Source organism: Ambystoma mexicanum, chromosome 6q (genome assembly GCF_040938575.1).
Source record: "Ambystoma mexicanum isolate Mex_15411 chromosome 6q, UKY_AmexF1_1, whole genome shotgun sequence".
Lineage (NCBI taxonomy): Eukaryota > Metazoa > Chordata > Amphibia > Caudata > Ambystomatidae > Ambystoma > Ambystoma mexicanum.
The window spans coordinates 277943887-277970038 of NC_090937.1; the positions used below are offsets into that span (position 1 = coordinate 277943887).

The 26152-nt window shown below is 46.5% G+C and overlaps 1 protein-coding gene across 2 annotated transcripts in view; it reads right to left on the minus strand.

The window, feature by feature from the left end:
• The window catches only part of METTL14 (methyltransferase 14, N6-adenosine-methyltransferase non-catalytic subunit), a 361066-nt gene that overhangs the window by 24786 nt on the left and 310128 nt on the right, over window positions 1-26152 (minus strand). Inside the window, exons 9-10 of one of the 2 annotated variants that reach the window (XM_069630753.1) lie at window positions 10956-11072; window positions 4542-4752 (exon numbers count right to left, since the gene is read on the minus strand). In XM_069630753.1, the coding sequence (XP_069486854.1) occupies window positions 4542-4752; window positions 10956-11072 (328 nt within the window). The remainder of the gene's footprint in view (window positions 1-4541; window positions 4753-10955; window positions 11073-26152) is intronic. The other variant, XM_069630754.1, reaches the window with a different exon arrangement.

Below are 26152 nucleotides of genomic sequence, written 5' to 3' on the forward strand. Positions count from 1 at the left end.
AGACCACATCCGTCACCCACATACGGGTAAAAAATCATGTTGAAGCACTTCGCGACATGCAACACCAAAAACGTCATCTACGCAATTCGCTGCCCTTGCGGGAAATACTATGTCGGCAAGACAAACAGAAGGGCAAAGGATAGATGGACGGAACACAAATCGTGCATCAGGACACAGAACATAAAATCACCAGTCTTCAGACATTTCCGTGACTCAAGACACAATGTCTGTCAAATGCGATTAGTGATTCTGGAGGTTCTACATCCCCTCAGCAGGGGAGGTAATCTAACTTAACTATTGGCCCAGAGAGAACTGTTCTGGATTAATAAACTTGACGCAATGACCCCACTGGGTCTTAATGAGGACTATTATTTAGGTCCATTTCTGTAAACATGGCTATTTTTCACATTCACACAATGTGCCTAATAACCGGTAATTTGTTTCTAGGATTCCCCTATTATAACACCTTTTAGGATGGTACTGACAATAGATTGTACACCCTCCCGTTTTGGGGTAGACAATTTGTACAGGTGTCTGTCCTTCCTTTTCTTTGAAATGTTGATATGTAAAAGTTGGATATTCTGGATAGTCAACATTGAATCACAACAATGCTCTCCAGTGTACTTGGATTGTTTTTATTGCAATGATCAAACCATTGTTCTTATCTTTTTCATTAATGCAGCTTTCAAGAATGGCTCTTTAGCCGTTTACACCATTAGTTTGTGGCAGTAGGCAGTTGCAGTTTGACATGCAACATAATACCTTTTAGATTAATTCTTTTCACTTTTTTTCATAGACACACAGTGAATAGTGAGCCTTTATAACATTCCACTTTCACAGACCTTAACAGCGCGTGACAACAGTAATGTTATCACATCTCGTCTACTTACCTTCATATTGATTACAGGGTGTCGGGTGACGCGTTATTGACGCCGCCCGCGCACACGCATCCTGATATTTCCTGACATTACGCCGCTCGCGCGCGAGTGACATGGTTGTTGTGACGCCGCTCGCGCGAGTGGCGTCACGGCTCCATCATGGAGTATAAATAAACAGTCCGCGGCAGATGCGGTCTGAGAGCTGGGCTTCCTGACCGCAATCCTGCCGTGGACTGTTGCTTCTTCTATCATCTAATTGAAAGTAAGTTCTCTTTCACATCATAGAGCTATTTCTTAAGCCTACACGGACTGCAGGCACTTATGCTCTTATTCTCCCATAGGAGAACGGAGCTTCCCCACTAGACTACCGTCAGCAACCACTGTACTTCAATCCACTATCTTACCGGAAGAAGGGTGAGTTCTCCTTCTCCCCACCTCTTCCCTACTTTATATTCAGGCTCCATTTATTCAAATTTATTCTAGGCATTATTATGTCTCAAGATCGTATATCCATGTAAATTAAAGGTTCATAATGTGTAGAAATCTTGTTAAAACTACATTATTTTCAATCTTGGTCTCACATGACATAATATTTCGGTACCAAATGTATAACATGAATCAAATCATTGCACTCTCAACAATTGTACACTAGCAAGGTCAGGTTCATTGAGGAACTTGTAAGGGGATGCCCCTCTTTATAAATTGTTTTTTTGACTGTTTTCTATAAAAAGTGATTTAACTTGGTTAATTATTTTTCTTTTGACCTTTTGTAAAAAGTAATTAATGCTTGATTAATTATTTGTAGATTAAAGTGAAAGAATTATTGAAGATTTATGCCCCTGATGAAGAGAATATGAATCTCGAAACGCGTTGGGACAACCTGAAAATAATAAAAAAGGAGAAGACATCTTTTCCTCTAAAAACTAACAGAATTATTGTATGTCATTCTTTGGATGTATTGAATTACATATCACTGTCATTCTAAAAATTGTATACACTGTATGTGTAAAATATACAAAAAGTCTTCTCGAAACCATTCAGACCTGTTTTTACATCTCCTTAGGCTCATTGCCTCATTGACAGTGTGCAGGGGATGCAGCTTTCCAAGATTTGGATTTCTTCTGTTCTCTGGCTGCTAAGTAATGACCAGAATCATGGAAACAAGACTGCACACCCGATGAAGGAGAGGCAACTAAGGGAAGGCATACAGGAAAAGGTCTTCCAAAGGAGTCTTCAAGCTTTTCCACAAAGTGCACTTTGGGCTCTGAGAAAATTCCGGTACCACTAGGGGAGTGCAATACCAAGTTGTGATCTTGGAAGTTCCACATAATGAGAGCGTTTGTCTCTGGGTTGCTCTCCCCGGTAGGTGCAGACATAGGTGTGACCTAATGAGAGAGAGAGAGGGCACTCCCAAAGCTACACTGCCAGAAAGGCCAGCTAAGGCAATCTCATGCCTCCCTGCTTGATTTAAAACATAGCGGTCGAATTATCCCTCAAGATCTGGCTAACCCGGCGAGCAAAGTTCAAGAGGAAAGCACTCAGTTATAGAACACCAACAGCTCCTGTATATTCATGTGCATCAGTCTCTGCGCAACAAACCACAAATCAAGTACCTGCATGCCCCATTCAGTGTAGCCCATCACAAAAAGGAAGAATCTATTGTGATGGTTGCTGAAGGAATTGGCTCCGATTTACTCATTCTCTCCACCACTAGAGGGCCACCTGCAGGCCCTTTAGAATGGTGATCTATGTCATGATTCTAGACAGAGAGTAGATATAACTTCCTCATCCCAAGTGTGGCATGGGTGGGTGAAGGGGACGGCAGATTTAACTGTACCTTGGCCCGTTTTACTAGTCATCAAGTTGATGCCCAGTAAAATAAATGCCATGCCTGGGGAAGGCAGCATAATGAGTATACTGAAGTGGTACTGGCTGCCACATCTTTCCTGTGATGTGGCATTTTTTACGGTGACTCCCCACGTACATGCCTCAAAGTACAAATGTAACTAGCCGCCACTGTCCCACGAGATCTCCCAACAGTGGTTGGGCTCCAGGCATTACAAACAGAGCGTGGGTCCATTGCAGGAACCCGCCGGTCACTGCTGGTGTAAACACTAAACATGGATTTACCTGGCTTAAGCAGAGGAAAGGAGTCAGCAATGATACCGGGCACCACAGAAGAAAAAAAAAAAAAGGCCAAAAATCAAGCGTGAATGAAAGAGGAAAAGTGGGCATGAAAACTTCCCCTCTCGCTGGAGAAAGGGACATGTGGAGGCAAGGCCGGAGGCAGTTCGTACGCACATGCGGGACAGTATGTTAAAAAAAATACTACAAGACCATTTTCTGCTGGAAAATGGCTCCAGACCCGTCCAGCTGCAATAGAAGCTCTCATGAGCATCTGTTGAAAACCTTTACAAAGAAGGCTGATTGAGTTCCATTCCACTTTGCATAGAAAGGGTGCTTCAGCACAAATTAGCCACGTGTGAAAACATTCGTAACACTATGGAACATTGTTTCAGTTAATATGAAAGACATTTTTCAATTACACTAGCGCATTGTGATTTATACCATGTTATAAACACCACATTTCGTAATGTATCCATTTTTAAACTAGAGCAAAACAAACTGGTTGATGGCTGGAAGGTTTAGAATTAATCTTAACCTCATGCATCTCTCTGGGCAACCCTCCAGACCACCTCTTTGTTCACCTGCCAAAATTACAGAAAGGGAAAGGACCATATGCAAATCAGGCTTGGTCCCACCCCAAAAGAGACAGTGCCCGTCTGCGTGAGACCACAAGCATGTCTGCTCCCACCCATTTTAGTTTAGGGTGGGAGCAGACATGTTTCGGCATCATTGGGCGTCAGTGAGGTATAGCTTGGGTCTCTTGGCCGAGCAGACATGGGACCCGTGTATAGTCTTACCCCGTCCCAGTCGGGGTAGCTACAGCTTTGTTGGGCCTTTTCCTTTTTATCTTCTAGGACAGCTTTCCGAAGAAAGCTGGCTTAAATTATGTGAATGTGCATAGTCAAGTTGCTCATGGAGAGATGGGACACACTACCGCCCCTCTACACAACTTCAATGCAGTGAACAAATGAAAAAAACTTTAATGATCCTAGGATGCATCATTTCACAATGCACACATGTTGGTGTCATCCCCCAAGCCTAGAAACCAAAGCCAGCAGTAGTCTGGCTTTAAGGCTTACATTTGGTGCTTGCAATTATTTGATTCACCAAAAAAGGAACTTTGATGATAAAGCATGGGTGGCTCCATTCTAATCCATGTGCAAATGTCTCATGATCAAGTCAACCAGGAGGTCTTCAATACCCCAGCCTGAACATTGAGCCATTGGACAAATAAGGAATTTGATAGTGGGTGCAATCTAATAAAAAACAAATTAGTGGCAAGATATTAAGGAAGTAATAAAGTACTTCCCAACTAAATGGGACCACCTGACTGTAAATGTGAAAAGGCCATTCTTGATGGCCAGAAAAAAATGGTGGAAAGGAAGAGAAGAATGTACAAGGAAGTATGTTGAAACACAGGAACGTTGCAATTGTGTCACAAAATGGTGATATGGAATTAAAAGGTATTTATGAATGCACTGCAGTGTACAATGCAATATTAAAAAAAAACATGGCAATATAGGAGTCTCCATTTACCTGGCCTGATGGTGCTGTCCCTTCCAAACAAGTGCAGGCGCCTCCTACCCAAACAGAAATGCTCAATAATGTGAAAGATCTCCACTGGCTTCTCTATGTTGCCGATTTCAGGCTCTTCTGTGATGATTAGGTCGATGTCCACATTAGCGTGGATGAAATCCCCATCTGAGCTGCGGCGAACAGTTCCTCTGATTCCCATTAAACAATGTTCCTAGGAAAAAGGCAGAAACATAGCTGAACAAAGAGGAAACACAGTAACTGCAACCTCTTGTGACAGGCATGAGGCAATTACAAATGGGACATATGGTAACAATTGTATGCCTTCATTAAAATGGCTGACTAACCTTGAGGTTTAACACCGCGCGTTCGCTAGTCATGGGACTGAAGATCAGGTGCAAGGCAAAAAGAGACATCATTGGCATAATGTCTAGGCCTACCCTTTGACTTTATATTATATATTACAACATTTAATAACCAGCCAACAAGTCCATACTGAAGTTGAGTCAGTGAGTATTGCGGAGGTTGATGCACATTGACATTGCACATAGACTCTTTAGCTCCACCTGGACCATAGCAACAGCTCTCGTGCTGCTCCTTTCTCCGTTTTCCCTCCCAACTTGTATATGCTGCTTTTGCATTAATTTGCTACACAACTGTCCCAACTCAAGTTGCAAACGTGCTTGTGTGTCCAATTTGCAAAATGCCACCTCATGCACACACCTTTCCCGTAGTTTGCTATGTGTATATATGCCTGTAACTCAAGCTCTGAACTTCCTTGTAACCTGTATTCATGCCTGTAACTTAAGCTGCGAACTTCCTTGTAACCTCTGCACCCCGATGCCTCCGGGTCTGGCGCGCATTACAAATAATAAACAAACATGCCACCCCAACCTGGGATAAGTACCATTGCCATTTGCTTTTCTGCCAATGATGCTCAGAAACCGAGAAGACCAATCTCTTTTGGTCGTGGCGAATAGGACTGAAATGTGGAGATCATTCGAGCCCTCTGACCATTCTTGATTGAAGCCACATGCCTTCCATTAGATGTCCTGCCAAAGGTTCACACTGCTCGGACCATGTTTTGCTAAAGCGCATAGGATAAAAGCCAGGTCATATTTGGATGTGCAGAAAACTAATTAAGGTTTGTAAAAAGGGGACATATTGAAAGGATATATGGTTTGTTTCCTGGATAAAAAAAGAAAGTGTTTTTCAACCCTTCTACATTTCTTTGCACCTGGACAACTGATAGTTTAGGGAAGAAAAAAAAGTTTCCTGTAACGGTTCACCAACATCAATTAAAATGCATGTCAGAAAACCCAGAGCCTTGGTAGAGTGTCTTGAACATGTAAGAATGCAGACTGTTTCCACGTGCACATCATTGTCACTAAAAAGCTATTATGTGAGGCCACTGCTATACAGTTGATTTTTTCTGTGTCTGCCCCACCCTCATTTATACTACCGAGCTGCCGGAATCCTCTTATCTGGGCTCCCTCATCTTCCTCGCTGGTGTTTTTGCTGCTGGGTTAAGGGGCTATGCTGTAGGAAGGCTGGTTACTCTTCCATTTGACCGACGAGGTCTTCATTGGCCCAGGGGTCAAGCCCCTGGGCTCTGCATCCTTCAACTTCACACCTAGGCAAAAGCACTGCATTACCAAGTTATTTCATTCTGCTGGAGCACTTACCTCAGAATCCTTGGGTGAGCACTTATTGGAGATCATCCTCATAAGGGGTCCCCTCCGCTGGTCCGGGGTAAAAGCTTAACGGAAGCTGGCCACATTTCCCATTGAATAATATTTGGGGTATTCCTGCCTTTTGCTGCCTCATCTCCTGAGGTGCCTGGTTCTTCAGCCAACCTATAAATCTCTTCCTTGGGTCTCTTCTGGTGATCCCGGGGGTTGTTTGCTGCTGAATCGACACCTGTGGGATAAATCAGACTTACCTTAAATTGTCACCATACACACGGCTGGTTTACTGGCTTTGTCCTGTTCAACTATGGCCCTTTCCAGTCACCTTGGAACTGACCTAAAGTGACTGTGTGGCTACTTACATGCCCATGGGCATTTGTCCTGTACTCGTCTGGGGTTCGGAGAGTTCTAGGCAGAACTAGATTTTTAGCAATTACCTGTGATTTTACATGTATTTTTAAAGTCATGCTCTCCACTTCTTTCACTGTGAATGTAGTTGTATGCTGCATCTAATTTTGGTGACCGTGTAACTATTTTCCCCAGCAGTGAATTACAATGGTTTTTTGTTTTGGTCTAAAACGTATTTGGATTTTTTGGAGGCTGCAGTGGGCAGTGGTCTGCAGAGGTGATGTCAGCTGTAGAATGCAAGTAGGAACTGAGGTAAGAGGGTTTTATTAGTGGCAGTTACAGAGCAAGTGAGAAGTAACTAGGCTGGATGGTGGCACCGGTACGCATGGGCAACAACAGCAGGAAATGCTTACACCTTATCCATTACTGAGAGCACTGCTCATATAAAGAAAGGTGACTTACCATCCTCACACTCATATCTTTGTGACTTGCTTGAGTGTGTCCACCGGGGCCCCGGATATCTCACACCATTGTTGACGAGGAATTAAAGGCCCTTTGGGGCTGCTGCAGGTGGTGCAGTAAAGAAGACAGACTACCACCCCGAACCTCCCACCCAGAACAAGACACCACTCAGGGCTTAAGCGCCAACAGCGACCACCGCATTTTCCCCAGCCAGTGAAGAAGATGGTGGGTGCAGTGTGTCATCCAGCTGGTAGCATTGGGAGAACTGCAGGAGGGCTGCCCGTGTGGTGGACATCCGGTGCCTCCTGTGCCGTGCTAGTGGGTGAGTGGTATCGGCTGTGGCGAGCAGAGAAGATTGTTGGCCCTGTGGGGGTAGGAAGAACGATGCAGAATCAGTAGCGCCAACCAATCTGAGCTACGGAGTGGTTGTGGTGATGTCACTGCAAGGAAGACCAGTAGGTGATCACACCAGTTATCAGCGTCATTTTGCAGTAGTCAGTTGGAGGGACCACGTGTTCAGAGGTAAACGGCACAGTGTTGCTCCACACTGCTGGCGCTCGCAACTACGGTACATGCCTTACAAGGACAGTAATGCAGTGGTCTTGTGAAAAGGTGCAGCAGAAGAAGATGATCACATGGAGAAGGACTTGTCAATGGGAGGTTATTCCCAGGGGAACTGAGCAGTATTGAAGGGGTAATGCAGTAGTTGCTCAGAGAATCATTGTGGTTCAGAGGAGGAAGAGATGTTGGCAGCAGGCTTGGGGTTCTGTTTAGTGTGCAGTGATGGTTTAAACATGTTGGGAAATGACTATTTATTGACATTACTGGAACTGGATCCGGACGGGTTACATTTATTCAAGGCGATTACATTGAGACATGTAAATGTGGATTAGGGTTGTGATGGCTTATTCTCAATGTTTGTTATGCTACTGTAGTAGTTAAGATGGTTTTAATGTTCCCATTTTCAATCATAGCTGTGTATTTAAGTGCGATTTGTCCGCATTCGAGACATATCTGAGTTATCATTTGAGAAGTGGAATGTGGTTTTATGTAGGATAATTACCAGTATGTATGGGCATTATGTTTTTGCCTAGGTTATGCCAAGTTATAACTACCCTGTCTTTTATTGACCGTGATCAATGAGGCTGAATGGTTGTTTGGGGTGATGTGTAGTTCTAAAAGGAGAAATTACTTTGGAGCCGCTGCAGAGGAAGGATCCAGAGATTTGGCTGAAAACCGCCACAATTCGTGTTTAAAACGATGGGAAGCAATACATTTCTTCTTATTTTGTGGAACAGAACCGGAAAGAAGCTGTGAAGACAGCATAAAGCAGAAGAGGTTAATATAAGCCTATGAACCAACTGTTCACTGCGTCATCTCCTAAGAGTATGCTAGCCACGACAGAACTGCAGACACTTTACCTTGGGTAGGAATCCAGGTCACACCTTCAGTGATACTTTTTTTTGTAAAAGCGTGGGGCAGCATATGAAGGGGGTATTTTCCATGTGGAAAGCTGGAGGACAGCAAAATGAACAATATTAATGGGGCAATATAAGGAGAAATTCTCCTTGACTCCAACGTGTGTTTTCCCCCACTCTGACCACTGTGAAGGCTGAAGCCTGTAGCTGTCGAATGCCAATTTCCAAAGTCGATACACGCCGCGTACGATGGTCTATCTTGCAATCGTGTTCAGTCAAGACATCTCGCCAACAGTTTGTTAGAATAAAATACATTTAAATGTATCTAAACCACACACGCACGCGTCCTTTCCTACAGGTAGGTAAATGTACAGATCCTGAAATCACTATGCCAGTACAAGGGCTTGAACAAGCAACCTCTATTACGGTACAGAACAGAGTAACCCAACAAGTAGAAATAAGACAGTATAACACAAAGGGAGGGAAAGGGTTAAGCAAATAGAAAACAGGTCAACACAAAAAGCAAAGAGTTAGAAGTGTAATACTGGGCTTGTGTTTCTTAAAGTTTGTCCATAGGAAACAATGGACAAAATCCATAGGAAAGCTGTGGCTATAGCTAAGAAACGTTTGTACCCACAGATTCGGACAAAGGAGCAACACAGGAACCCCATTAAAAAGTTCCAGCTTCGCCACCAATCCAGATTAGGATGAATGCAGAGCAGGATTTCAACCAATGCAAGTCAATGGTAATACATGGTAGATGGGGCTTGCAATACACACTACTCCTTATCCCAGGGGACCCCCAAACGTAGACTTCAAGGAAACTATTAGGACCCACATGAGCCAGTAAAGTACTCATGGTGCCAGTCACTACGAATCTGTACCGGGAACAGTGGAAAAACAAGATAAGAACACAGATTGCGTTACAGGTCTGGAGAAGAGTTCCAGTAGCAAGGGACCAGAATCATTCCAGCTCTCCAAATTACATCAGAGGATAGCACAAAAAACCTTTGGAAGCCAGCCAATTAGGCTGGCAGTACAAACCACCAAAAACACTGGCCCCACCCACATACAATATACACTGGAGATGTCTAGGGCAGACAACAAGGCTAACCTAGCCAGTTCAAACCACTCCAAAGAGTACCTGGAGGTGCTCAATGAGCTGGCATCATTTTCCACTCAAAGAGAAGAGTCCAAGCAAAATGGTCAGGAGCAGCAGGGCTCAATTAAAAAATACATTAGTATCGCAGTGGCTACCACATTGGTGCATTGGGCTACTAACAGTAAATTACGGCACACCTTGTGCAGTCAAAACTAAATTGCAGCTTCCCCCATCTTTCTCCACAATACACTTGTTGGGTGATTGAATGACACAGACTCATATGGGGTGCTATATAGGCACCCTTCCCCTGGTAGCCATATAAACTACTAGGGCAGAACACTCAAAAAAAGGTTACAGTGGTAGGGGGAACAGCAGCGGAAATGTCCCTACCCAAATAACTAAAGACGAGAAAACAGGGAATCCAGCAATAAACAAGAAACACATTTGGGAGGCCCACAGAGTGGACAGCGCAACTCTGAAATACAGGTGTCTGCCCAAGAAAGCCTGTACAACCAAATGACAAAATAATGATGGCATCTTCACAATGAGCAGATCTCTGAGCAAAATGCTTTCACTATGGCTTCAGTTCTCTATCCAGTAAAAAGGAATCACATATGTCCTCTGGAATAAGTTGCACGAACCATCACGGAATACACCCTGGGACATCCAAGACAGCACAAGCATCTCCCAGTGCAGGTCTATACTTGCTCAAGACTACCCAAGAAATAGTCCGAAATGAAGCAGAATGTTCCTAGAAATCGAGTGCAAGCCACCCGTTTGGAGGTGATGGCACGTGTATATTGTAATTATTCAAATCAAAAGTGTTAAAATGTGTTTGAGTGTTTAGAATGGACAGACCATTTCAATCCACTGCACAGGGATCTGAATTGATGATGGCAATGGATCCCAGTAAAGGGTGTACCTCAATAAGAACCATACGAAAGATAGTTTGGCCTGAAAAAGACTAATGTTTTAAGGGATATATACAATTGTGGACACCTTTAGTCAAAACAGGAGAAAACTGAACATCAATGATCTCAGTAGTATATTTCAAATGTATCACACCACACAAGCCCATTTTAGGAAACCTTAAGTTAATGGCCCTACCAGAGTGTGGAATGGTACCAGAATGTCTTATGGCAGCCCATTCCATAATACAACTCCACCCGAGTAAATATGAGCATCCAAGAGTTCAAGGAGAGCAATACACATCTCTAATGGAGACAATGTGGACACAAGAAAGTGGGGACATTGGTTCATCGATTCACAATTAGTGGGAAATCACTAGCTTTTCATCGAAGTATTCTCATTCTGCTCAAACTACACAAACCAGCTCACTGCATTAATTTACTCATTTGCAAAAATATGTATATTCATAAACAGGATTCAGTATTTCTACCTTTGTTCTCTGAAAGACTGCCTTTGGATCCAGAGTCTTTGTCTTTCCAGGATTGTCTTTGTTAGTCTTAATCCAGCAAATATCTTCACATCTCCTGAAACCCCACTTGCGTAAGCACTGAAAGCAAGGTTTCATGCAAACAAGTAAAATATTAATTATTTAAACTAACTTTTTTTTAAACAGAGAAACAAACACTTTGAATCATTCAGATCAATCAAAAAAGGTCAGTGAAGGTGTTGAGATGGATTTTCAGGATCAAACCGGTGTACAGATTCTGAGACCATTCTATTCTGGTGAACAGGGAAAGGACACTAATGTCTAGCCAAACTATCAGATAGTATGACTGAGCAGCAACGCTTCCACTTAAGAGGGTGAGTGTAGCGAAGGATTCAGTTACGGACAGACATAGCACTCTTAAAACAAGTTAGGCATAATATATACAAAAACATTTAGGACTTGAACAACTCACCAATTCAAAGCCATAGGTAAGTAAATCACTAAACATACACTACTGTTATACGCACATTTACATTTGAGATGCTCTGGCTAGAGCACCAACCCCTGCACTTTTAAATACAGTACCATCAGCAATCGAACGCTGTAGTGTAGCATAGAAAGTGAAGAAAAGACAAGGTAAGTAAACCAATTTGAAAAGTAATATGTAGGAAGCAAGGAATTCAAACACACAACTATATAATTATAAGGTTCCAACACTTAAAAAGTCCTTCCCATGCTGGAAGAGATGGGGCCAAGTGCCCATCGACTCACAAGTTGAAATACAACCTTTGCAGGAGGGGTAGGCGTCTTTAAGGTAGTGTGAACAAGTGTTGGGAAAGCCAACAGGCAGTTTGTAAGTGTTTTTAAGATGATGAACAGGTCAAGTTCTTAGGAGATTGTTTCCCAATCCCACTACTTTAGGAGATGCCAACAGAAAGATCCTCCACCAGAACTCCCCTGATCACAGTCAGGCAAGGGAAAGATAGGGTAAGGACAATATACTCTATGGAGGGGGGCACATACAGGTATGTTAACTCACTCCCTGCACTCCCGTTTCACACGGGAACCCTGTGCTTCGGGCCTTCATTCTGTTGGAAGGGTTCCATAGAGGTCTATGGAGGGAAAGCAGCAAAAATCTTTCTTAACACAGGATGTCTAGAGCCACAGAGGTTCACTCCAACATCAAGCCCAAAGCAGGGTGACCACCTCTTGGGGCTGCGACATCTCCGGCTTGATTCTGGGGGAGGGGTGACCGTTCGTGGAGCAACAGATGCCAGGTAACACCTCCATCAAGAGAGCTGTGCTTGAGGTTGGTGGGTGACAATGCTCACCTCACCCTAATGCCCCCCGCCTGTGGCAGGAGCTCGCCAATTGAGCCTACTTGGCATGTCTGTCCTTTTAAGGGACCTTAGAATCCACCATACACATTGCACACCTCACAGGGGATCCTAAAATGAGGTCAGATATGGTGCCAGGTTGATACAACACTTTTGACATGAATGAAACGGCAAGGTTGCCAAATAGGAGACATAAACCAATCATGCTTCAGAATGCTGCGGTTTAAGAAAGATCCTGGGAGGCGGAAGTAGGTCCTTATTCAAGGAAGATGTTTTGTCAGAAGGATGTTGGTAGTTTGAAAGTGGAAGCCCGGTGCAGTAGGATGGAGAAAGAACATTTAGAAGGAGGTGGGGAATGAAGACAGAGGCTGGAGGAAAAGGAAGAGGTGGGCTGCAGCGAAACGGGGAAGTAGGAGGAAAGACTGACGAGAGGAGAAGAATAAGGAGGTGGTGATGCGGAACAGAAGACGTGGTGAGGTTAATAAGGTGGTGGTAGGGATCAACAGGGTGTGTGAAGAAATTGAAAAGTGTAAGGAGGTGGTGAGGCACATCAGGAGGAGTGAGGAAGACTGGGTTGGTGGAAACTCCATCAGAGGATAGGAGTTCATTAAGAAAGACATTGGACTAGGAGAGATGTAGGAAACTGGAGGGGAAGGCCTTAGGTTGTAGAGGAGGAGCAGACAACTCCCCAAACATTGAGAGTTGAGAAAAGGCAGGATGGAGGAACAAGCATGTGGTGAAGCTTCAATGAGGTGGGAGATGAGACTAGAACAGAAAGTAGAAGTAATTTGTTGATAAGCCCCTTAGCAGCAAAAACATCCTATATCATCAACAAGTTAGGGGAAGGTTGGGTGATGGAGAGCACAAGAAAATCCCCCAAAGAGGGCTATGTTATGGCACAACCAGTTGAAGTGGCTTAAAACTAAGTGGTAAATCTGGGGCCTAGGCTAAAGGTCCTCAGCCACACCGCTTTGCTGCTTTTGAACGGATGTCCGCGATTTCACTGAATCCACTTCACCTAAAGGTGAAATCTTCAAATTTTCTTTCTTCAAATAGTTTTTTTATTATGCGTCGGGAGACTCCCCACTCCCCCACATCCCTCTACCTTATCCTATATCCCCTTACTCCAACCCCCATCTATGTTTTAAAATGTACCCACTCACCTAAAAAAAAAAAATTTAAAAAAAAAAAGATTTCTGATAAGGTGAAAAAGGATTCGGTGAAATCTACGGTATCGGTTTTGAACACCACAGCGATGCAAGATCTGGGGAGAGCCAAACAACCAGAACAAGAAGAAACTAACCAGAGGAACCAATAGACAAAGAAAAAAAACACAGGCCACTTAAATCGCCAAACTATATTGATTATCTCTGTTACGGGACCATTCGGGAACAACGTTGAAAAAGAGAGCTTCATTGTCCAAAGACTATTTCCCAAATGTAACTAAGAAGATGCTATTCAGCGTTCAATTGCGGGTTTCTTTTGGTTATCATATTAGGGGAACTTCAGTATCCACCTAGAGACTTTTCCTTTCGTTTTAGAAGCCACAGAGCAGGCATCTAGTGTCTGTGCTATAAACCAAGAAGTTGTGGCAATAATCATGCATTATTGGGCATAACTAACCATCTTGAATAAAATCCTATATCAAAAACTCAATCACTGGTGTGTGCAGGCATCCAGATAAGCATCATACTGGGCTTTTTTATTCATTAAAATTGTGTAAATACAACTTTTATCTTTCTATGCGTACCATTTATGCACCAGTTGAGAACAGAGTGCAATGCAAAGGGCAAGTGACTTGATGGAAACCAGAGCACCTCTTGATTCTCATCTGCATGGATGATATTGCAGGCCATGTAGGAGAAGGTCAGACATTTTTCTCTGTGCTGCACGCAACACACCTGTCAGTAACAGCACACAGTGGGAGGAGGAATGGTTTCTTTCCGTTTAACCTCTGCTGTGTTTTTGGCTCTGTAGATTCTCAGGGAAATGATGCATTTCATAATGCATGGTTATTTATTCTCCTAGCATGTTGGGATCATGGCAGTAACAAGATAATACAATTGGGAAGTTTTCTTTTAACAAACAAATGATGCTTTTTAGTGAATGTTTTCTTGCATTCCAACAATGTATTTTTCAGAGTTCCTGTGTTGTGTGCATTTATTATTAATGACAGTGATGTGCTATTTATATAGGGCATTTGCCAAATCTCTGTACATATTTACATACAATTATCACCTAACTGACGTGGATACTCATTATCGACCTCAGAAGGATGAAAGGGCTGAGTTGGCCTTGACGGGATTCGAAACAGTCACTTGCAGATCTTTCTGACCTGCTGAGATAGTTTACCGGTGCGTGATGCATCAAGATGTAGCCATGTGGTGTGTGCAGACAAATTAATGAGTGAGAAAAGGTTTTTCACAAATGTAATTACTTGTTTGAACCCAGACCACTTTGCCACACAGCTGTTTTGTGTTATATTCATTTTCAAGTTTAGTAATGTTCTGGTTGCCTTTCACATAATATGCACACTCTAAGGCAAATTATTTGTACTCTTATAATTTAATATACACTCCAATTATTAAAACAGTGCTCATTACTGCCACCTCGTAACCTTATCTGGGGCACAGATGAGTATGCAATGTCTAGTTTAAACATTCGTCAAACCTTCGCATGCAATCAATGTTGTAAATGGTACTATAAATGTTCAATGGCATCAAAGCCCTTTCTCAATGGTGAGTGTTATTACAGTAATCATAGTGGTCACAGCCTCTTTCAAATCTACACATTCAAAACCTGACTCTCCAGTCAGCGCAAGTACTGTTACAAACCAAAAATGAAATGGTTACATTTGTAATGAAATGGACACTCACTTATTTTAGTGGTAATCCAGATAGGTATTTAACTGATTTATGTACAGCTTCATGCAGGTTTCCCTTAACTTCTAAGCAGTGTAATTGTTATTACCTTAGTGGATAGTTTAGTGACATCTGAACAATCTAAGGTTCACTTGTATGTTCGAACAGAGGGCCTAGGATTGGCTGAGCCCATCACCTTCTGGTCTATCGCAAAGCCGGCAGGCTTGCCGGCCCACTACCAAAGGCTCTGTGCCTGTCAGGGCCTTGCTGGGCATGTGGCCCCACTCTTCGGTACTGCTGGCAAAAACCTGAATTATGCTGGGCACTGCATCCTAGCACCTCTGGACTGTGGCATCCCTCCTGCCATCACGTGGGAACGGACTGTTGTTCAGTGGTCTGCCTCATCTCTCCTCGACTCTACCCTCCTCTTCCTGGCATTTCCATTGCCCTAATTCTGTTGACCTATGTACGTTTATAGGGACGATCTACCTCAAACTGATTTCTTCCTCTCCGGAGCTCCTATCACACTGCCCACACTTTTGTACTGCTGTGCTATAATAACTCTGTTGTTCGTTTTTAGGTGTGCTTTCTCCCTGCTCTCTTCATGCATGGATTGTGAATGTTAGTTTAAAAACGAATTTAGATGTGCCCCCCATCCTGCCTTTGCTTAGTTCTGCTAGTTAAAATTCTACTTACTCCCTTGCTCTGTTTTGTTTCTGTCCCTTGCTCCCCTGTAGGGCCCACCGTTTCTTCCCATTTCTATTTGTTTCCTCGTTCGCTTGCGCCCTCCTGTAAACTCCCTCCTGTGGGCCTGAGCTGGGTTAAGTGTAGCACGCTTTGTGCCCCCTCATAATAGCACTCTCTACCTCGCCTATCTTCTCCAACTGTTTCTCCTTCTCCTACCCTTCACTGCTCACCAAGTCTGGCAGGAAGAATTTTAAGGACACACTTTGCGCCATCCCAGTCCTTCCTATCGCTGACACCTATGTCGTGCTTCCACCAGAGAGACTCACACCGACATCCTCTTTGTTGTTCCTTCCCCCGCTCTATGGACTCTTCATATGGTTGCTCTGCTCTCTCCCTACTCTTCCTCACAGATCAGTGGTGGCACCCGTTGAGAGGTCCTTCTTGCCTTCTTGTCTATCAAAATTGTACCATCTTGGTACAAGGGCCTCAATCCAACCTCCTCCTTTTTGATAGGCTCCTCCCTCACCTTATAGACTTTCCACCTTCCTCCTCACTTGCTCCCTTGCCAACTGCATCAAAGGCCTCAATGTCTCCCTTGCCAGCTAGGCACACCTTGGATTCCTTGCCTCCACCCGATCACACTGCTGCTCTAAATATGGCTCCTTTGGCTTCTTCTACTATCTGGGCTTCCTTGCCCACACACTGAGTACTAGCATCCTTGTCAGCCTCTCCCACGCGGGTGCCCTGGCCACCCACTGCCTATGCATCTGGGGCTCCATAGCCCTCTGCAACCCCTCCTTCACTGGCGCCAGTGTCATCCATTACTGTCCCAGCTCCCTTGCCTGCACCCCCTTCGGGTCCTCTGTCTTCTCATGCCTCCATCTCTTTGGCACCTGTGCTGCTTACGGGTGGGACCTCTGTCCCCTGCACACCCCCCACCCCGGAAGTCCTTCAAAAAATATCTTTCCAGAGTGGATCCTTGTTTCAACATTCCCATTCAGGCCTATTCCTCTTTCGAATGCCTGGTCTGCAGGCTCTCTCTCAGTCTCCTCTCTTACTCGCTCTCGCTCTCTCCATTTTATCCTCTGGTCCGACGCACACGGCTGGCCACGCCTTTGAAACTCATCTCCACAGACATCCCTCTCACTACTTCACACTCATGGACTGATCACTCTTCTCTCCTCTCACTTGAAGCTTTTTCCGTCAGCACTGGTACATCCTGCACTGCCTCCCACCTAAAAGGTCTTCCGACCCATGAAAAAAGTGTCAGTGGCTGCCTTTGCCTCCACCTAATTTCCTACTCCTGCGGCTGACTCCCACATGGACACAGCGCTCTCCAGCTTTCACCTTTCCATCTCCAATACTCTAAACATCCTTGCCCCCGTCATGAGGATCCAACTGATGGCTCCCAAAAAGTGTCCGTCCCTGTCCGTCTCTGTCATCATGTCCTGGGTCCCCTTCAACTGCCCCCAACAAACCCCCTCTTCTCTCCTCCCTCTCCCGTCACACCTGAGGTGGTTTCTAGACGGGTCCAGTCTATGAAGCCCTCTTCCAAACAAGTGGACTCTTGCCCCCCCCAATTAATTTTACCTACTGAACAGGCTCACCTGAGGTGAACCGGTGGCATAGCACCGCTTGGCCGACTCTTGAATCCTCCCTGGAATCCCTGTCGACGCAGTAAAATCTCATGAAGGTGTGCGTGGACCTCCACATAGCAGCCCTGCAGATGTTCAGCAAGGGCACACCAAACAGGAACGCAATTGCAGCGATTGCTCTAGTGGAGTGGAGTCTTGGACGTCCGTCAGTGGTCGGTTCGCCAAACGATTACAGTGTGTGATGCAGCCGGAGAGCCACCTTGAGATGGAAGCCTTGGACAAGGCCTTCCCATGGTTCACAGGACCAAAGTTCATAAACACTTGAGATGTCTTCCAGAAAACTCTTTGTGCGTGATATGTAGAACTGTAGAGCATGAGCAACGTCCAGCGAGTGCAAGGCTCTTTCAGCCGGTGATTAAGGCTTTGGCAAAAACCCAGGTAACACCAAAGGATCATTGAGGTGGAAATCAAACGGAACCTTCGGCATGAAGGAGGGGTGCCTCCGCAGCACCACCCTCGATACGTGGAAAGTCAGATATGGCTGCTTGCAGGATAGGGCCTGGATCTCACCCACCCTCCTGGCAGAGGTGATGGCCACAAGGAAAGCTGTTTTCCATGAGAGGAACGAGAGGGGCCTGATGCATAGGCTTGAAGGGGGCTCCCATGAGCCTCGTCAGCACCACGTTGAGCTCCCACACCGGGGCAGCGGCCTTCATTGGCGGGAACTATCAAAACAGTCCTTTGATGAGGTCCTTGACAGAGTGCCAAAGAGAAGCTCTTCCTGGAGACCTGGTGTAGTGGGAGATAACAGCCAGATGCACCTTGATAGAGGCATGCACCAGCCCCGCCTTGGCCAAGGACAAGTATGGAAGTATCTGCAGGGCCGTGACCCTCAGGAGGGGTGATCTTCTGCGACCGGCACCACGTAGCAAAACGCTTCCACTTGTGACCGTAGCATTTAAGCGTCGATGGTGCTCTGGTCTTGGCAAGGACCTCCCTGCAGTCCGCTGGCAACTTTAGCCTCCAAACTCTATGGCTGCAGGAGGTAAGCCCTCAGGTTCAGTGATCCTGGGTGGTGATGCAGTACTTCCTTCTCTGGTGAGCAGATCCGCGACCACCGGCAGCTTGACCGGAGGTGAAGCTGACAGGCTGAGAAAGTCAGGGGTACCAAATCGGCCTCAGCCACGCCAGCGCAATGAGTATTGTCCTGCATCGGCACTGTCTGAGTTGATTAATGACTCGCTGCACAAGAGGCAATTGGGGGTGGGAGGGAACACGTACAGAAACCGGCCTTCCCACGGGAAGGAGAATGCGTCACCCAGGCTCGCCAGCCGGTGGACCCGGCTGGCTAATTTTTGGCATTTGGAGTTTGCTGCCATCGCAGACAGATCGATCTGGGGCCTGCCCCACTTGATGAAGATGCAGTAGACCTGGTCCTGCCGAAGTTCCCTATCGTGGCAGGAGCGCGACTCCCTGCTGAAGGAGTCAGCGATGGTGCTCTTGACTCCAGCCAGGTAAAAGGGGATGCGGAACATTTCTTATTCGGCGGCCCAGTGCCACAAGTTCTGCGCCTCTTTGGATATCGAGTGCTCCCCCCCCCCCCTTGTTTCTGATGCATCACATTGTGTTGGTGTTATCCGTGAAGACCCTCACCTCTTTGCCCTTCAGAAACGGAAGGAATGATATATGATATGGCATTTGTAACGCGCCTATACAAAAGTGTTTCAAGGCTTGACGAGGCAAGGAAGGAGGAACAGAGGGAAGACAGACACGATCTTACTAGGCCAAGTGACACTGAGATCATGCAAGGGGGGGGGGTAAAATGCCAGGGGAGAGGGCAGTGCTGTAGATGGGATCAAAACAATAACAAGAAGTGCAGACAGCAGGTGTCCAAAAGTGCAAGTAGGGGGACAGTAGGGTTACAGATACAGACCCAAGTACAAGGGTTGCCATGGGGCAGTGTGGGTGTACAACTGGGTCGCAGGGACATGGGCCCAAATCAGAGGGTAAACAGGTGGCCAGTCAAGTATCAGACAGGAAATCAGCAGGGGAGCGGAAGAGCGAAGGCAGAAGCAAAGAGGAAGGTCTTGAGGTGCTTCCGGAACCAGAGATGGTTCTCCTTAAATTTCAGAGAGGCAGGGCACTGACTTGAAGGCCCAGAACACTGCCTCCAGCTCCAGGATATTATTTATTTGCATTTTTAAAGCGCTCGCACAGCCCTGAGGCATCGAGGCACTGTTACAGATTTTATTGTTGTTGTCTTCGTTGCATATTTATAACGTGCTTAAATACCCAGAGGTTTCTAAGCACGGACCCGGGTATCGAATCTGTGTTGCTTCGTGTCTTGCTTCCAAGGCAAGCACGTTGCCACTGAGCAATCCTCCTGGGATGTGGAGATCCTTCTCCTCCGACAGCCATAGGCCTCTGGCATGCAGACTTCCGGTGTGGGCTGCCCAGCTCTCCAGGGAAGCATCCTTGGTGACAGTCTCCTGGTATGGGGGTTTTGAAACCCTGTGCCCGGGTGATGTTGGAGTGTACCCCCCACCACCTTATCGCTCGACAGAACTCGTCGTCGAGAGGGATCTTGTCCGCGAAGCTTCCAGACACTTGTATCCAGCGAGCATTCAGGAACTTCTGAAGAGGTTGCATCCTTAACCTGCAGAGTCGGATAAGGTAGATGCAAGACATCATACAGAGCAGAGACTTGATGGTCTGCACTGTCACAGTCTTCAGTGACAACAGCCGTTGCACTTTCCCCAGCATGGCACCTACCCTCTCCTACAAGGGCGATGCTAGGCAGGAGACAGTGTTGAGCCTGGCTACTAGAAACAGTGCGTTACGCGATGGTGTCAAGCAGGACTTTGGATAATTGATGGAGAACACGAGATCGGTCGGCTGCTGGACAGTCGTCTCAGTGTATTCGACGGCTACCTCTTGTGAATTGGCCCGAATGAGCCAGTTTAAGTATGGGTACACGTGTATCCCTCGTAGACATCGATGGGCCATCACTGGTGCCAAGCACTGCATGAACACCCCGAGATCGATATTAGCCCGAAAAGGTAGAGCCTTGAACTGGTAGTGCTTTCCATGTACCTGTGAATGGGGATGTGGAAGTAGGCGTCCTTTAGGTCCAGTGACTTCAGGAAGTCTCCCTCCTCCAGTTGGCCGAGCACGTGCTGCAACGTGACCATCCTGAATTTTTGGGACTTGTGGTACTTGTTGAAACGCCACAGGTCCAGAATGGGCCTCCAGCCCACAGTCTTCTTTTTGACTAGAAAGTAATCTGTAATAGAGCTCTGGAGTGGTCTTGGAACTAGCTCCATCACCCCTTTTCGTAGTATGGCCCATACCCCCTGCAAGAGTCGAGGGATGTGCTGCTCCTGCTGGGCCACTGAAGGGATCCACAGACACTTGTGCTGAAACTGCAGGGTATGTCTGTGGGTGAGAGCATCCAGCATCCATCTGTCGGATATCTTCTCCCACTCACTGACGAATCCCATCAGCCAGCATCCCACCGGGGTGCATGGGTGGGGGCCCAACCTCCTGGCCAGTTCAGTCCTGCTTCGGCGCCTGCGTTCCACCTTGGGGGCAACTACTACGCTGACCACCTCCACCAAAGGCCTTGGAACGGCCTCTGTAGACCTCCTGCGTCGTGGACCGGGAGGGCTGACGGTACGAGGAGAAAGCTTTCATCGATCTGCCCCACTTTCCCCGGGAGGCGCGAAAGGAAGAGTGGTGCTGTTGGAGTGCCCAGGGCATAAGCCGTCTCTATCAGTCTTGATGGCCTGCAAGGACTCATCGACGGCCTTCCCAAAGAGGTTATCCCTGAAGGGCATGTGCAGTACCCTCATCTGGACCTCCTGGTGGAGTGGAAATTTGTGGCCTTCAGGCAGCCTCAACGCTGGAGGCAGACACCGTTACCCATCTGCCTGAAACCTGTGTCGGCGATGTCCAGGGCCACTGTAATGGCATGGTCCAAAGCCACTTCATCTTCCTGGAGGAGTGCGATCGCCTCCACCCTCTTGTCGTCTGGCAGGAACTCCAGAATCGGGCACAGCTTGTACCACAGTTCCCTCTTGGAGCACAGTGTCTTGGGGCATGGCCTGTGGCTGGTCTGGGACTTTGCCACTTCACCACCCCGTAGTACACCCTGAGGGGTCAAAGCCGGGCTTGGTGACGGCATCCTCTTCTCTGCTGTGCCAGCAGACTTTGCCACCGACCCGGCTGAGGCCTCCTGCCTCGCAGTTATGGACACCCTGGGTGCAGTAGGGGCTACCTTCACAGGGTCAGCCCGTTTGGCCTTTGAAAGAGCGGCTGCCACCAGCTCAATCGTCGACGAAGATAACTCCTCCGGAGCCTGGGCCTTCTTGGGCAGGTCGGCCATCTTTTCTCCATCCTAGGCTTCTCGGGCTGCTCTCGCAGCTTAGTTAGGTTGGCCAACTTTCTTTTTGAGGATGAGCTCGATCGCTGGGTGGCGATGGAGGCAGATGGTGATGTTGATCGTGCCCTGCCCATCAAGGGACCCCCTTGCACAGCGACCCCGACGTAAACCTACTTGCGATGCTTGTCCTTGTCTTGGGCCCCAACAGATGGAGCGCCCTCAAAGGATTGAGAAGCACGCTCTTCAGACTGGCCGGTCCTAAGTGAGGCACAACCCTGTCTGGGGCATGGGTCAGAGGCCTGGGCGCTTAGCCATGCCGCCAATCTACTGTGTTGCTCCTTCATCGTTTTCTTGGAGAAGCTGAGGCAGATCTCGCACTCTCCTTCCTTGTGGTCTGGGTGAAGGCAGTTGAGGCATTGCAGGTGTTCGTCCTCCAGAAACATGTTCGGCAGGCCGCATATGGTGTAGAGCTTGAAAAGGGATCTTCCTTCCTTCCTTCTCCTCCATCATGGACAGAGGTGTGGAGTAGGCCCAATGGTCTTCTAGAAACTTCAATGAAACTTCGACGATCCTTGCACTTGAGGGGCGCTGAAATTCACTGACAAACGGATCCCTGCTTGTTGGCAGATGGAGAGAAGAGCACACAAGCTCTTTTTTTGCCAAAAATAGAACTTTTTCATTGAAAAAACCACAGAAAACTGTAGAATAGCTAACAGAGCAGACCTTGAGGACTCCCAACACTTGAACGTGCGGTAAAAATCAGAAGGCGGCTGCCAGAGAAGGGGCTTGGGGAGAGGGTGCACAATGGCTGGGGGCAGCATGACCCAGAGTACAGTTATTGGTTTAGAAGAGAAATACAGTTTGTAAGTGAAAGTGAAACTGTTTTCTTTTAACAAGGATTCCCGGCCTGATGACCGGGAATATTTATGAACATGTGAATCCATGCCAGACCCCATGCTGGAGAAGACGGCGATCTCCGTTTAACCTCCACACCGAATCTGTTGGTTGTCTCCATGACCAGTCTGGATTTAGAGCATCCAGAGGCATGGAAAAGTGCTCTTCTGAACACCTGTGAAGACCTGCTCTCAAACCTGGACTCCAACTCTCCCTCTATCCTCATTCTCCTTGAACTCTCCTCTGCTTTTGATACACTAAACCACATCCTGATCTCCCGTCTCTGTGATATCCTGGGCATCACATCAGGCCCTGGCATGGCTTGCGTCCTTTCTCTCCAACCTTTCTTCCCAGGTGGAACTTGGGTCCTTGCTCTCCGCTATCACTCTCCCTACTTGTGGTGTCCCCCAGGGATCTAATCTATCCCCCTGGTTTTTCAACATCTATATAGCGCATTTGGCCCACAAGAACTTTGCCTTCACCTCAAACTTTCAGTGCTATGCTGATGACACAGGCTGCCCTCTTCCTATTCGCTCATTCCGGACTATCTGTCCAAAATTCAGTCCTGGTGCACTACTAATGATCTCTGCCTTAATGCCAGCAAGACAGATAGTCCTCATTGGGACCCACGCTCCCACTTTCCCACTCTCACTCTAGCCGGCTTCCCTTGTTCCTGTGCACCCACCCACCGCTAAGGCAAAAAATCTGCGGGCCCATCTTTCACTCTACTCTCTACTCTCTCCTTCTCTTCTCACATCTCGGACATATCAAAAAGTCTCACTACCAGCTGCACCTCTTCAGTATTCTACATTTTCTCACCTTCCCCCAGAGCTCACCGTCTCCAGAGCCCTGGTCTTCGCCAGATTGGACTACCACAATAGTCTCTTTCTCAATCTTCCTACTTCTTCTCTCCGACCTCTTCAACTTATCCAGGACAGAACCGCAAGACTTATCCTTGGCCTCAAGCCCAGGGACTGCATCTCTATGGCACTGAAATCACTCCGCTGGGTCCCTGTGGCTGCAAGGATCAAGTTTAAGTCCCTCTGCATAGTCCACAAGGCTTTCTGGGTCTGGGGCCCTTACTATTTACAACGCCCTCTTCCCAAATACCCTCCATCTAGAGCCTTCCGCTCAGCTTCCTCCAACTGTCCGAGGTTGAGACGTTTTTCCAAACAGAGATTTGGGGGTAGATCCTTTTCCTTTACAGGTGCCTCCCTCTGGAACAGCCTCCCTGCCTCTCTCCGTCTTGAGTCAGAGCTCCTTAAGTTCTGGAAACTCCTCAAGACCTTCCTCTGCTCTTCCTTTCTCTCTCCCCAGCTAGCCTTTCTCTTCACTTCTTTCCCTTCTTTCTCTTCTCCAACCTGCTCAGTTCACTGACTGGTCACCTGGTGCACCTCCAGAGCGTCACAGGTCCCAGGCTCCCCCGCCAGTCCTGCACTTGCCTCCGGGCATCTGCACTCTTTATGGCACTACTGTAATCTGCCCCATGAGAAGGGCAACCACTCTGCACTTAACCCATGCCCCTGCTGGACTGAGCGCACTTGTCCCCTCCCTCGCACTTCCTGTTCTTGCGCACTTGCACGACCTTGAATGTACTAGGCCCAACAAGTCTGTCTTCCCGGTCCTCCCTCTGTCTCCCATACCTAGCTTGATTGTGCCTGAAATACTCATCGATAAGCGCATTGGATGATCAACCGCCAAGCAATGTGAAATGTTGCCAGGCCTAGTACTGTAGTTAATTGTTCTGTATGTTCCTTGCCCTCTGCCCCCACCCACTTCTCCCCTCACTCTTTGTCATGCACTTCATTAGTAGATATGCCTCTGGCCTAGTATCCCAGTTACTGTTATATCATTTGGAATCTTCAAGGCCTAAGAATGTCAACTGTAATCCCTTGTTCACTTCCCGCCTTGAAGCACTTCATTAGTGTATAAGCACTATATAAATAATTACAATAACTTAGGCCAGCTAACATTTGATCATGAGATTAGATGTAGAGTTTAGCATTGAGCATTTGCCTCGCTGCGCTATCGTATCGCAACAATGGCATACCATCAATTAGAACCAATTCCTGTAAATGTAGACTTTAATCATCAGACAATTCTACCATGGAACCTCAAAGCACAGAATACAAGTCATGTTTGCTTTACTCTGGAATTGACCAGGTTTGTCTGCGTCTTATGAATTAAAATATATACAGAGATCAAATGTGCAGGAAAAATGAGTCATACTGAGTGAATTTTCGTCCTGTAATATTATCATCACCTTCTGCAACATGCTTTAGGAAATGAACTAGCTGAATAGAGGCTCGGTATTGATTAACAAATCTTGTTTTTCTAAAGCTGAATTCCTTCCAATTGTGGTTTACTAACTTTCTACTATGGGAGTTTTTTCTCAATCTGGAAGCAGGGTTACCTTTCCTATTTGAACTAGTAGCTATCAATGCTATATAAGTGCCATCTGTTAGGGGCTTGCATTGCAGAGGCAATTAATTGTTCCTGTTCTATGTGGGTGGTGCGCCCACTGCTAGTAAGCTATGCTTATTCTATTTGATGGGAGCTATTTGATGAATCGCTTAGCCCCTGCTGGGCAAGTTCTTTGGGATGAGAATTTGGACTGCTGAGGCCCATGCTGTTCCATTTCTATGAGAGTCTTGCTTGCTTTTGGGGCCCTTCATTTACATATTCAGTGCGGGTGTGCTTGCACAGCTCCATCCCATGCAGTTTCATCTCTATGCGAGTGAAACTTCTACTGCAACCGTATCTATCTTGTACGGTTGAGAACCATGACATTCCTGTTCCAAGTGAGGAAAGAATACCGAGGCCCCTGGCATACCCTTTCTATATCAGGGAGTGTGCACTTTTGAAGAATATGTTGTACCTGTTCTATGTAAGGGGAGCTTCTACTGCAAAGACCCATTCATTTTGGGTTCTTTGTGGGTAGCTTCTATCCTTGCTTTGCCTTGGATGGATTAACTTCACCTGTTCTACACGATGAAGGTTTGCATTTCTGTTGCCCAGATTTGCCTTCTCTATGTGAAGGAAGTCAGAACGGCTCCTACTCAAGCTGACATGTTCTGCCTGAGGTAAGCATTAAGCAGCATGTGCGGCTGTTGTACCTATTCTTTGCATGCAGGGGAGGCTCACAGTGTTAGTGCTCATCTGTTCCATTTGTGAGAGGGTGCTTCTGCGCACTGTGCTTTATCTGTTAACTGTGAGAAATCCTTTTTGGTCACGATGTGAACCACATGGTAATGATGTCCATATGGTTAACCTTTTGTATCCATCGGCTGGATGTTGCATCTTTTACTCTTGTGAAGGAGAAATAATTTTTACCCCCCTGAAATCACATTTACTCTCAAACGTTTAAAAAAAAGGGAGCAAAATACTACCACTTCAAAATCTTATCTGGAGCACAGGGCGTGTTTGTTGTGCATTCCGCTCTGCT